This window comes from Oryctolagus cuniculus, chromosome 13 (assembly GCF_051225735.1).
Source record: "Oryctolagus cuniculus isolate XC-2025 breed Fujian yellow rabbit chromosome 13, ASM5122573v1, whole genome shotgun sequence".
Classification (NCBI taxonomy): domain Eukaryota; kingdom Metazoa; phylum Chordata; class Mammalia; order Lagomorpha; family Leporidae; genus Oryctolagus; species Oryctolagus cuniculus.
The window spans coordinates 52,483,728-52,497,018 of record NC_142879.1 but is presented as its reverse complement, the minus strand read 5'-3'; the positions used below and the strand labels follow the sequence as shown (position 1 = coordinate 52,497,018).

General features: G+C 45.7%; 1 protein-coding gene across 3 annotated transcripts in view; it reads right to left on the bottom strand.

Moving 5' to 3' along the window:
* Positions 1 to 1,520: 1,520 nt before the first annotated feature.
* The window catches only part of NTPCR (nucleoside-triphosphatase, cancer-related), a 29,397-nt gene continuing 17,626 nt past the window's right edge, over positions 1,521 to 13,291 (bottom strand). The window contains exons 4-5 of one of the 3 annotated variants that reach the window (XM_002717363.5): positions 8,545 to 8,754; positions 1,521 to 2,148 (exon numbers count right to left, since the gene is read on the bottom strand). In XM_002717363.5, the coding sequence (XP_002717409.1) occupies positions 2,080 to 2,148; positions 8,545 to 8,754 (279 nt within the window). In that variant the 3' untranslated portion in view covers positions 1,521 to 2,079. Of the gene's footprint in view, positions 2,149 to 8,544; positions 8,755 to 10,754; positions 11,031 to 13,291 lie in introns of those variants that run through there. The other 2 variants (XM_051821465.3, XM_089312278.1) reach the window with 2 other exon arrangements.

Here is a 13,291-nt window from a genome sequence, read left to right as displayed (position 1 = left end):
AATCTTTGACCTCCCCTGTCCCCTGCCCCTTGTACTCCCTGCACAGAGCTCCTCAGTGCAGGACACCAATGAAGAGGCAGCAGTGCAGCCTCCTCTGCTCCTGGCTTGTGCTCAGCAAGTGGATGAACCACACATGGTCTCCTGACCCTGTTTTTCTGTAAACCTCAGCAGGATGTAGTTTTCAGAGGCTGTTCTGTGTTTGGTCCCAAGTTGTTAGGAGTGAATCCATCTTACCGTGCATTATGGATACTTTCAAGTAGGCTGTGACTCTCCCATCCTCCCATAAGCACAAATGACTTCAGTGATACACCCCTCAAACTAGCTAGTTTACCTTCATGAAATTTAAGACAAAATCAAAGTCTACCACACAGTCACAGCTGAAACACTAAGCTCAAAAGAACAAGCAATAGAGGAAACAAGTCCCTCCGTATTTCAGATGCCCTGAGGACCCCCAAGAGGGCCCAGGAAAGCTCCATCTTGCTGCCTGTATAGAATGCCTGGGTGTGAGTCCCAGCTTTGCTTCCGATTCCAGCTTCCTGCTAATGTGCACCCTAGGAGGCAGCAGGTGATGTACCAGGTACTTAGGTACTTGCCACCCACACAGGAAACCTGGACTGAGTTCCCAGGAGCCAGGCCTTTGGGGAGTGAATCAGTAGATGGAAAGTCTCTCAAAGGTTCCTGTCTCTCAAATAAAATAAACTTAAAAAGAAAAAAAAAACTTAGAAATTCGTAGTATTTCACAAAAAATGATGTAACAACACTGAGATATTTATCACTGCATTGTGAACCACCTGGAGGGCAATTTTTATCCCACATACATTCTAGAGCTTCGATAGTCTTTTTTACTTTCCTGCTTTCTCTTTTTTGTTTTCCTCCCCCTCCCCCTTTTTGAAAAATGATTTTCTTATTTATTTGAAAGGCAGAGTGACAGAGAGCAAGAGAGACAAAGGGAGAGACAGAGGTCTTCCATCTGCTGGTTCACTAGGCAAATGGCCTCAACAGCCAGGCAGAGCTGGGCCAGGCTGAAGTCAGGAGCCTGAACTCCATCCAGGTTTCCAATGTAGGTAGAGAGACTCAGTACTTGGCCCATCCTCTGCTGCCTCCCCAGGAGCATTAGCAGGGAGCTGATCAGAAGTAGAGCAGCTGGGACATGAACCAGTGCTCAGGTATGGGATGCTAGCATTGAAAGCAGCAGCTTAACCTGCCACACCACAATGCCTGTCCCACTTTCCTACTTTTTCTGCAGTCCCCTTGCTATGGGCTAAACTCTACCTTGCTAGCTCATTACTCTTGATAAATCCAACTGGGGAGCAGTTGATTTCCTTCCATGATGTAGCATCAGTCTCCTCCCTTCTTCCCCTTTGGGAGGGAAACTAGGCACAAAAAGGTTCAAAAGAGCCCAGGAGAACTCAGCCAAAGCAGGGTTCTGATGTGAACCCCCAGGCCCACGCTGCCATTCTGCCCACTGAGACCCAGGTCGAATCAACGTCCTGAAGACAGAGTCCCTCCCACACAAGGACCCATGTCTATAAACACCAGATTTATTTTTATATTAAACAACAAGCAAACATGAAATATGGGGGAAGATGACCAAAAATTATTTTCTTTTGAAATAATAGTTTTAAAAAGAAAATCAAATAACTACTATTCCTTTAAGTTGTATGAGCTTGAGGCTGCACCTGGAGAGAAACTTAATTTTCATGGCATGCAAAACTGATTAAATGGTGAACTCTTTTGTCCCCCTTTTCCTGAGCACATTTACAAACTTCAATATGGGTGAATTTCATCAAATACTCTGAAAAAATATTTCTGATTTCATAATTTACCCATATCATGCACACAAATGCAATAGGAAATAAACAGAAGGCTTTAAGCATAAATAAGCCAAAATAGATTGTTAAGCTTGTATAGTTAGTCCAGCAGTAGAGCTAATTTGATATTTTAAACAGCTGTCCAGCTTTCTTTGGAAAAGTCCACCAAGTTTCCTAAACCCAAAGGCATAAAACATTGACAAGTCAGGCACCCATCAGGCTGCTCTTGGACCAGGGGACTTCCTCCCGTGTAGAACACAGACTGTCTTCACTTCCTGCTGCTCTGCACACACGTCACGATATCTGGCAGAAGGTGGTTCCTATTTTCCTTGGTGACCTGTGGGAAGAAGAAAGGGAGCAAGTGTCAGAGCTCCTGTCCTTCTCTCCAGTCCAGAGACATCATCTTCCAAAGCTGACAGGCCGGAAGGCTGGGAGCGGAGGAGGTATGTTTTGAGAGCCAGGAGACTTCGAAGCCCAGCTCTTAATGAGCACTGTGAAAAGGACAGGCAATACCATGTCCTGCCACCAGCAGGAGACTTCAGAGACAGCAAGAGAGATCCCCCAAGAGTGCTTGTGTGCCATAGAGCCACAGCTGCACATTTCAGGGAAATGCCTCATCAATGTCACCCTCACAACCATGCGGCATGCGCACCAGGCACACAGGGGAAACAAGACACACGCAATCATCCCCATTTCAGATAAGAGGAAACAGAGTCTCAGGAGCCAGGAGCGTTGGAAAGATGCTGAGCACAGACCCCTCATCTGTCACTCGGGGATCCTGCCCGAGTCCCTGCTCCTGCCCCAGTGAGATGGCCCTGCCAGGAACTGCTGGGGACTACCGGTGCCACAGCAGGGACTGTGCCAGCCACATCCAACAGTTAGAGAGTTCCTTCCAAGTCTTGCTGAGATATAAAAAGAATAGAAATGAAAACTGGAAAAGACACATTTTGAGAACATTTTCTCATGAAAAATTAATGAACAGAATGCAAGTACTACATTATTAATGTATAGATACCCTCCCTTTGATTTCCCTAAGACTATTTGTGCAGTGAGCTGTTTATGTGAAATTGTCTGCAGTGCTCAGTTGTTATGTTCCCTGCGCATAGAGGACAAACTCCGAAACACAAGAACAAGTATGACGTCCTCTGCCAACCTCGGCAGTATATTCCTTTATGTGAAATTCCAGCCTACTTGTTATTCAACCACCAGCATTTCGGCTGCAGAACGCCTCTCCTGGCTTTCTTCCTTCTAGAAACCACGAACCTATTTTCTGTCCATAAATTTGCCTCTCCTGGATATTTTACATAAATGGAATCAGACAAGAAGTGCTCTTTTGTGTCTGCTTGTTTCACTTAGTGTAACATTTTCAAGACCTATCCATGTTGTTGGATGAATCAGAACATCATTCCTTCTTACTGCCAAACAATATCCCATTGTAAGGACAGGCCACACTTTGTTTATCCGTTCATCAGTTGTTGGGTTGTTCCCATGCTTTGGTTATTATGAATAATGCTTCCATGAACATTCATGAACGAATTTTTATGTGAACATATGTTTTCAATTTTTTGGGATATATACCTATGAGAGGAATTACTAGCTTTTATGGCAATTCCAGGTTTAACTTCTTGAGGAACTGCCAAACTGTTTTCCATAGTGATTTACACAATTTACATTCCCACCAGTGGCAAGCATATGAGCGTTCCAATTTCTCCACATCCTCGCCAACACTTGCTACTATCCATTGCTATCCATTTCTACCTTAAAGTTTTTTTTTTTTTTTTAAGATTTATTTATTTATTTGGGAGGCAGAGAGAGAGAGAGAGAGAGAAAGTCTTTCATAAATTGGTTCACTCCCCAGATGGCCGAAATGGCCAGAGTTGCGCTGAGCCAAAGCCAGGAGCCAGGAGCTTCTTTCAGGTCTCCCACACGGGTGCAGGGGCCCAAGGAATTGGACCATCTTCCACTGCTTTCCCAGGCCACAGCAGAGAGCTGGATCGGAAGTGGAGCAGCCGGGAATGAACTGGAACCCATATGGGATGCTGGTACTGTAGGCAGCAGCTTTTTCCTCCTAAGCCACAGTTCCAGCCTTCGTCTTACAGTTTTATTATAGCCATCTTAGAGGGTACAAGTGGTCCCTTGTGGGGAGCAACTGGGAGCAACTCGGACTAGACTAAGTTACTGGAATTAAGACTTATTCTATGCATCTGCTCTCCCACAATATGGCGCTGGGAGAGAAGAAAACAGCTTCTACACAGCTGCCTCCAGTTCAGCCAATAAACTGTAGGACTTGCTCCTGATTGGAGGAGAGCAGCGTACTCGGCGTATGGGCAGCCGAGTTGGGATTGGCAGAGGAGGACTATAAAGGAGGAGAGAGACGGCATGCACCAGGAACATCTAGGGGGAACATCTATCTGAAGGAACACCTGTGCAGCCCCCGAGAGAGCCGGCCGGCGGTGTGCTGCTCCCCCGCGGAAGTGGGGAATGTGGCAGGGGGAACCGCCCTTCCACGGAGGTGGAAGGGACGGTAGCCAACCCGGGAAGGACCAGCAGCCAACCCGGGAAGGACCAGCAGCCAACCCGGGAAGAACCAGCAGCAAACCCGGGGAGGGCCGAGCAGACGAAAGAACAACGCAGGGTCCTGTGTCGTTCCTCCACGAAGACGGGGAGCGACAGTCCCTCATTGTGGTTTTGGTTTGCACTGCCATAATACCTAGTGATGGAACATTTCTTTTCATGTCCTTATTGGCCATCTGTATTATCTTCTTTTTCTGCAAGCAGCTTTCTTATTGACTTCTCTTCCAGCAGCTAGTAACTGTACTTATAACCGTAGCTCTGCACCTAGAGGACAGGAATGCATAGGTCCAGTGAATAGCACTGAATGGGCAGGAGTGCATGGGCCCAGAAAACAGCACTGAGTTCCTGCTGAGATGAAAATAATATCCATATTGCTGTAGCAGAGGAGAATAAAAGGAGGCCTTTCAATTTCCAAATTGGAGGGAAGCTAGAATCTACTTCCCATTATTCTTGTGATCCTACATTCCACAAATGAAAACTATAAGAGCATGTTATAAGAAAACAAGTTTAAATGGTTTTGGAGTCAGAATATTAAGAGACTTTGTTATAATATCATTTTTTAATAGAGAAATCAAATACTTTCTAACAAGCCAAGATTTACGGTAAAACCACTTGAATCATTTCTATGAATGAAGGTAACACTATAGCAGGGTTATGCTAATGCTCAGGCTTTGACATCAGCCAGACCAAGGTCTGAATCCTAGCTCTGTCATTAACTGAATGATCTTGGACAGGTTACAGAGCCTCTTGACTCCTCAAATATCTCATATATGAAATGCAGTAATAAGTGTATCGTGAGGCACTGAGCACAGCACCCAGCACCATGTGCACATCAACTGGGGGCCACCTTCGTATTCCATTCCAGTGCTTGCCAGGTTCCAGGCGTTTCTTCTGTACCCTCAATAGACAACATCTAACATTTCTACCCAGGGAGGATGTAGAAGGAAGTCAAATAAAATATGTTTTCTAAATGCTATTAAGTGGGTGGGCGTTTGGCCTAGTAGTTAAGATGCCAGTTGGGATACCCGCAACTCATAACAAAGTCGAATACTTGGCTCAGGTTCCTAACTCCAGCTTGCTGCTAATGTGCACCCTGGGAGGCAGCAGGTGGTTGCCCATGTCATTGGATTCCTGCCACCCGTGCGAAAGCTGGAGGAAGTTCTCGGTGCCTAGCTTTGGCATACTCCAGCCCTGGCCATTGCAGGCATTTGAGAAGTGAAGTAGATGGGAGTGCTCTCTCTCAAATAACTTTTAAATGTCAAAAATCAGTCCATCAATCGATCAATCAATACCAATAAGAACATCAAACTCTGATATTTTTAAATGAGTAGCAACTATCCAACATAAAAATATTTTTTCCATGTTGTTAATTAGAATACACATACACACAACAATGCAAACAGCTCTTTCCATTAACTCTGAGTCATGAAGGCCTTTGTGTCTTGCCTCTATGGCATTAATGTTACCATTAGTTTTTACAGCTTCAAATAAACAAATACTGAAATAAATTTAAAAAAAAATTTGTAGTGGTTATACTTAAAGAGCAGAAAATCCTAGAAGTCAGGAGAAAACAAACTGACCAAATCGCTGAAAGAACAACAGATGACCTTCAGGAAGGCCACTGTTGTTCTGCCCGTGCCAGGCAGACGTCTAAGTTACCAAGACCGTCGGTCCAGAAGACACTCTAGAGTCATAACACACACAGGACTTGTGACTGTGCCTGTGCCCAGCAGGTCAGTGAAGGACTGTGCCTCACATATCTAGGCCAACCACCATGGGAAGACAAACTGGGATATCACCCAAACACCAACACATTCTTAAAACAAAATCAAGAAGGAGGAAGAGGAAGAGAAAGAGGAGGAGAAGGACAATATTACTGATCATGTTAAACAAATTAGGGGTCAGTGAGACAGCATCAAACAGCCTACAAGATGGGATAGCAGCCACACACTGCAGTCAGGTGTATGGTCTGTTTTTCAGGAGCAAAGGGAACATGCCTTACATGTGCCTGTAACATGGACTAAGTGCTAGATGCAAACGATGCTCTAAAAATGGATTCAGATTCTTATTGCACGTTAAAAATGGATAGGACCCACGATATCGAATCCAACTACTGAAGTCTACACATCAGGAAAATGAGGATCTTCATTTATAAATCAGGAACAGAAGGACCACAGAAGCCCCCAAGCAGCACAAGGATAAAAGGGTATGTCGGCTCCTCACATAATTAACTCAAAGCTAATCACTTTATTTACACATCATTAAGAGCAATGATTATCTTGCCTGAAGAATCATTTACAGTTTTAAAGGAAATGCAGTGTTAAGATACAATTTTTTTTTTTTTTTTACGTAACAGTTGGCTCTCCTCAAGCTCTCCTTAGGAATTTTGGGTTGGATTAGCTGGCAGAGATAGCTAATACCTGGAGCTTACCACTATCAACTTCCCAGTCTTCCAGCCTGGAAGCTATCTGGCCTGAAAACTGATTTTATTTCATGATCATTCACTATTGGTTGTCTCTATTTCCACAGAAACTCTATAATCACAACCACAACTTCTAACACGGAGCCCACGTAAAACAGGAGACCAGGAGGGTCACGTGTTAACTCTCAAGGATGCTCTTGAGGATGTGACCTTTCCCAGCACTCAGGTCTCAGCTCATTCACCTCCTAGACAGGCCTCCCTTGATTACCCCTCTACTCCTGCCCCCAACTACCACTTTGCCCGGGCTTCTTTCCATTGGCTTTATCAGAATCTTAAATCGCTTACTTTGTCTGCTTATATTTTTGACATCTGCCCTCTGCTCTAGGCTGTAAGCTCCACAAGGGCATGGAGTTGAGTCTTGGATTGTACCACACTATCACCAAGACTGAGACTGACACCTAGCACACAGCTTCCTCAGTATTCACCAAATGAATAAATGAATGCGTGCATTTCCAAGTCTGGCTCACCTAACCCTAATGGTTACCGCCATTCCAGGATATTTTGGAAGTAACAAGTGGATGTCTCACTGGGACCGTGGACCATGGAAATATTCTGATGGGTGATATAGGTGCTCATGAGTATCTTGCAGCCAGAGCTTACTTTGACTCTCCCTGCTAGGCATGGCCGTGCCTCTCTGACTTGTTCACTTGGCATCTGCAGGGCCAAGGAACCTCTAAAGAGGATTAGGGAAGGGTGTCATAAGGTGGAGGAGGGAGCCAATAACTGAAACTGACTGAGGTCAGAGAAAGACAATGGAGAAAGAAAGGTAAGGATTCAGGCAGTGTCAGCAGTGCTGCTAGAGCCCCTCACAACACTGCCACTGGTTGATACGAGATGCTGCGACTCCTCATCTCTCACGTGGATCCTAACGCTGTGCTTCTCAAACTGCAGAACCACCTAAGGGTTTATTAAAACAAGGATCACTGGGCCCATCCCCCAAAGAGTTTAAGTCCTTAGGTCAAGGCAAGACAGATGGGCACATCTCACAAGCTCCCAAGTGATGTGCATACGACCACTCTGCAAGCCTCTGTTTGAGCAGGATGTGGTAGCGGTGCCATCCCAGGGACTACTGAGTAACACAAGTGTGGCCAGTGTGCCTAAAAAACAGAATTCCTAATTTTACTTAAATGTAATCAGTTCCAACATAAATAGCCACGTGTGGCTAGGGGCCACTGTACCGTAGAGTACAGCGAGTACATTTCCACCACCGCGGGAGGTTCTCCTGAACAAGGCTACTCCAGAGCACCTGGAAGCTGTGCTGCCAACCGTAACCACAGCCTCTTCTCCTCATTAGCAGAAGTGGGTCAGTTTAAAAGGGAAACTTTTTAAACAAAGTTATACTTGTGTGCCTCTGTATCCCACTGTGCCCTATCAGTCTGAGAGGAGACAAGCTTAGAACAAGGGCACCAGCTGCTCAGGTGATGCTGAAGCTAAGAGGCCCTGGTGTCTGGTGGGAGATGGAAGAAGAAAGCAGCCAGGACAGTTGGTGCCTCCCACAAGGGGGTTTGTTTTGTCATCAAGTAGAGACAGAATTCAGGTTTGATAGAGTCCAGAAAGTCAGACTCACCTATGTTCCCATATAGGAGGGAAAAACAGTAATTCACGTTAAGGCTACTTGCTGCCCAAGATCATCCAGTCCACTTTCACACAGAGGACCGGCTGCACTCACATACTCACACTAAACACCTTCACGTCACTTCTGTTTCTAATTTCTTCCACAAGAGCCAGCGGTTTTCCCTTAGGGACTGGGATTGTGCCAAGAATTATGGTTCCTGGGGTGGACAGTGTCTGACGAACAGCCTGGATGAAGGGCTGACTGAAGAGTTCCATTTTCCCGATCTCATCGATGACACATACTCTTTGTCCTGAGCCGCTGCTGGAACCTGCCTGGGAATGACAAAGACATTGACAAGGAACCAAAGTCACATTAGCCAAAGGGCCCCTGGGTCCCGCCCCATCAGTCACCAACCAGCAGTCACAGGGTGAGTCAGCTATGCTTTTGAAGTCAGAAGATGGTCCCTGTGGTCCACAGGGAGCAAGTTGTGGAGACTAATCTTAGAAGGGCTCCTTTGGAGCTGCAGTACCCAGAAAATCCGATTCCCTGAGTCAACAAGCTTCTCAGAATTACTCCTTCAAAACAGCAGCAGGGGCTGGCTCTGTGGCATAGCGGGTAAGGACACCGCCTGCAGTGCCGGCATCCCATATGGTTTGAGTCCTGGCTGCTCCGCTTCTGATCCAGCTCCCTGCTAATGTGCCTGGGAAAGCAGTGGAAGATGGCCCAGGTGCTTGGGTCCCTGCACCCACATGGGGGACCTGGAGGAAGCTCCTGGCTCTTGGCTTCGGATTAGACCCACTCCGGCCGTTGCAGCCATCTGGGGAGTGAACCAGGGATGGAAGACCTCTCTCTCTGCCTTTGCCCCTCTGTAACTCTGCCTTTCAAATAAATTAAAAAACAAACAAACAAACAAAAAAAAAACAGCAACAGTAATGAAGCTTTGTATTCACATATACTCAGGAAACAAATGGCTCCTGAACACTTCAGGTTTAAATTAAATGAAACAGCAAAGCTTATCAATAATTAACCTTTATTAATAATACCATTTTTGCTTTATTTTGGGTCATAAGATATTCCCCATTTGTTGAGAAAGATAATTGCTACAGGCAGATGCATTTCATAATCTGACCTATGAGAGTTCATGGAAAGACAGAAAAATAAAAAGAGAAATAGTCTTCCTTCTTCAGTTAAAAGAAAAACAAGTGACTGTGAGTGCAATGGTGCCCTTTAGATCTCAGATTCCTTTTTCTAATGACTTTATTCCAATCCATGTCCATTACTTCCTTGAAAATCCTACTCAGAATAGGCATGGCAGCCAGCATCCAAGAGTTCTACTGATTCCACACACAGCCCTCTCGCATAGTAACAAGGTAGTATGTGTGATCGACAGAATACGGCAATGGTACGTCACCTCTGAGACTAGAGCAAACGAAGCCTGCTTTTTCTGTATGGCTGGCCTTTCTAGGATCACTCGTTCTTGGGAGGGGAGCTGTCATGTTGTGAGGACACACAGGACCATGTGGTGATGCACTTGAGGCCTCATGCCTATAGCCAGAGAGGACCAGCCTGCCAGCCACCAACTGAGCAGGCTCAGAGGCAGACCCCTCAGGACCACAGGCCCAGCAGACACGTGTCCTACAGCAATGAGAGCCCCTGAGCCAGAACCACCAGCAAAGCTACACCTGGATTCCTGCCCCTCAGGCTCTGTGAAATAACACGGTTGCTGCCTTAAGCTGCTGTACTTGGGGGTGATCTGCTACAAAGCCAACAGGTAACGAGTGGACAAGTACTCTCTAGAATGACCTTGTTGAGAAAGCTGATAGGACTCTGGCCTCCCTCAGGAGGGACACAACAGAACATAGAATAAACACTTCAATGAATGCTAAGTGACAACTCCATTTTACATATCTCTGTGTAAACGAGCTTTGTGAAAACTGTATGTGAAGCTGGTTTACAAGGTGACAGCAATGCAGTCCAGGAGTGCCTGTCTCAGTTACACTGGATTTTCCTCAAATCCCAAATGCCAAAGCTATGTGGGGTGCAGTATCACTGGTGGAAGGTGCATGTGGCAGCCAGGGACACAAGGGCCAGATCTTATAGGCCTTGATGGAGTGCAGTGCAGTGGAGATTTTGTTCCACAGACAAAAGCCTACACCAGGGGGATCACAAGTTGTGTGAGAATGTCTGGGGCTGCGTGAAGTAAAGATGATGTGTCAGACACTGGGACAGACAATATGAGAGGGTGGGGTCTTAACCCAGTTTGTGGTTGGAGGAGAGCATGAAAGCAGAGTCTCAGACTTTTATGTCAGTGATGCTCTACCTTCTTACTGAACACTGTGGACATATGCTATGTTTCTCCACTCTTTTTAGTAGCACAAAGACCAAGAATTTTTCCACTGTAATCACCCAACAGAGGTCTGAACAACAGCCCAACGTCTGTTTCTGATGCACTTAGATTTTTTTCTACTGCACTTACCTGAACACAAAGCTGGTCTCCCTTCTGAGAACACAGACACAGTGTCCTCGTGTCTGCCTTCTCCATGGAACTGAGTGATGATGGAGAGCTGAGAGGTGGAAAGTGGACAGGGCCAAGGCTGCCCTCCATGGGCTGGGGTGGGAGGAAGGGAGATTGTGCATGCAGTAAGTCACTATGCGTGCCACGTTTTTCCTTCAAAAATGAGTGGCAAATGTGGGAGAAGTAAAATGGCTTTCAGCCACCTGTCTGTGCTGATAAAAACAGACAACCCCACAGGAAGGTTTCTGCCTGGGAGCAAGGCATTCTAACTGACCTCTTACCAAGTAGCATCGGGGGCATTTTACTGCCTCCGAGACAATGAATCATCACAGAGGTTGTCTTTCCGGTGGCTACCATCTACAAGCCATTTTGGTATATCAGAATGACCGTTCTGAAAGCTGCCAAATCAGACAAGAAAGAGCATTATGAAAGAATGTATTTAAATGATTGCATATATGTGCCCAGCCACTGCACATTGCCATGTTTGTAATAATACATGTGTAGGACGGGTTGAAATGCACAAGTATTTGGAGCATCTTCAGCTGCCTTCGTAAGGAGCCAGATTAGAGGCAGAGTAGCCAGGTCATAAACCAGTACTCTGATATGGGATGCTGGCATTTCAAACAGTGGCAGCTTAACCTGTTGTACCACAATGCCAGCCTCAAGAGGAGGTTAATTTTTTTTTTTTTTTTTTTTTTTTTTTGACAGGCAGAGTGGACAGTGAGATAGAGAGACAGAGAGAGAAAGGTCTTCCTTTTGCCGTTGGTTCACCCTCCAATGGCCGCCGCTGCAGCCGGCGCACCGCGCTGATCCGATGGCAGGAGCCAGGAGCCAGGTGCTTTTCCTGGTCTCCCATGGGGTGCAGGGCCCAAGCACCTGGGCCATCCTCCACTGCACTCCCTGGCCATAGCAGAGAGCTGGCCTGGAAGAGGGGCAACCGGGACAGAATCCGGCGCCCTGACCGGGACTAGAACCCGGTGTGCCGGCGCCGCAAGGTGGAGGATTAGCCTATTGATCCACGGCGCCGGCCCAAGAGGAGGTTAATTTTATAAAGTGGTAGAGATCTCTATTTTAGTGCTTTAGGGTGGAAGAAAATGTTAATAGTATATGTTTTCCAAATCTTAATGGAGAATGGGAATGGGGGAGGGAGGAGGAGATGGGGAGGGACTGAGGGTGGAGGGCAGGTTATGGTGAGAAGAATCACTATATTCCTAAAGATGTACTCATGAAATTTATATTCATTAAATAAAAGGTTAAAAAAAATGTGTAGGGATAAAGCACGTGGCTCTACAACAACATCCCATCCTGTAACTCTCTAGAACACTCACCAATGAGAGCTCATCTATATTAAGTTTCAGCACAAAGATATTTGGATATGCATGCATATATAATTTTCTACCAAATGGAAATGCTTGTTTTAAATATAAAATCCTCATTCTGTCCAGAATTAGGCATTTTTATAAACCAGGAACTGTGGAAATCTCAAAAATAAGTCTGTAATTTTAATAAAAAAAATGAAGTTATTCACACTCCACTGAGAGGCAGATGTCAGAAGCTGAAACACTCAGAAGCCTGTAAACACTTGGCTTATGTTTCTAAATAGCACATGAACTCAGGAGCTTAAAAAAGGAACCGCTATTATGTTCAAAGCTGGTTTATTTCTATCTAAATTCAAGCCACTTTAGAGGGAAATATAAAACACATCAGTGAACCTGTATTCACCTGTGTCACTGCTCTAAATTCTGGCAGATAAAGACACAGTCTTACAAGTCACAGGGGCCCAGGTTGGAGGATAGTCAAGGACCTGCCCTGCCTCCATTTCCATGTGGGAGAGCACTGGGCTCCCACAGTAACTCTGCCTGAAGCTGCTGGAGTGAAGAACTGTACGTGGCTCTCGGCCACATGGTTACAGTCTCTGCGCACACATCTCCTGCGTGTACACACCAGCCACCCTCTCCCCAGAGGCATCACTTCTGGGGGTTGCACTGTGGTCCTGTGTCACTCAGCACAGCCACTCTGCCCAAGCCCTTCTTCTTGGTTCCATTTTAGCTGATAATAAATTTTCAGCCACAAAGAGTGAGGAAAATTTCTTTCCCCGCAGCATTTTCAGTTGCTCTGTTCTGAGAGGGAAGGTATTTCTTTCAGATGGAGTCCAGCGATTGGGCAGCTAGGGTTAAGAGAATCCATGAATAACTTCATAGTTTTGGTTGTACTCAGCTAGTCTGCTTTCCAGAAAGATTAAACTGACTTAGAGCAACAAAATATTTTTGTACCAGTTATACCAGAGACCTAAAAATAATGTGCGTGGGGTTTTCTTTTTCTTTTTGGTCTTTTGTTTATATGAAACTTTAAGA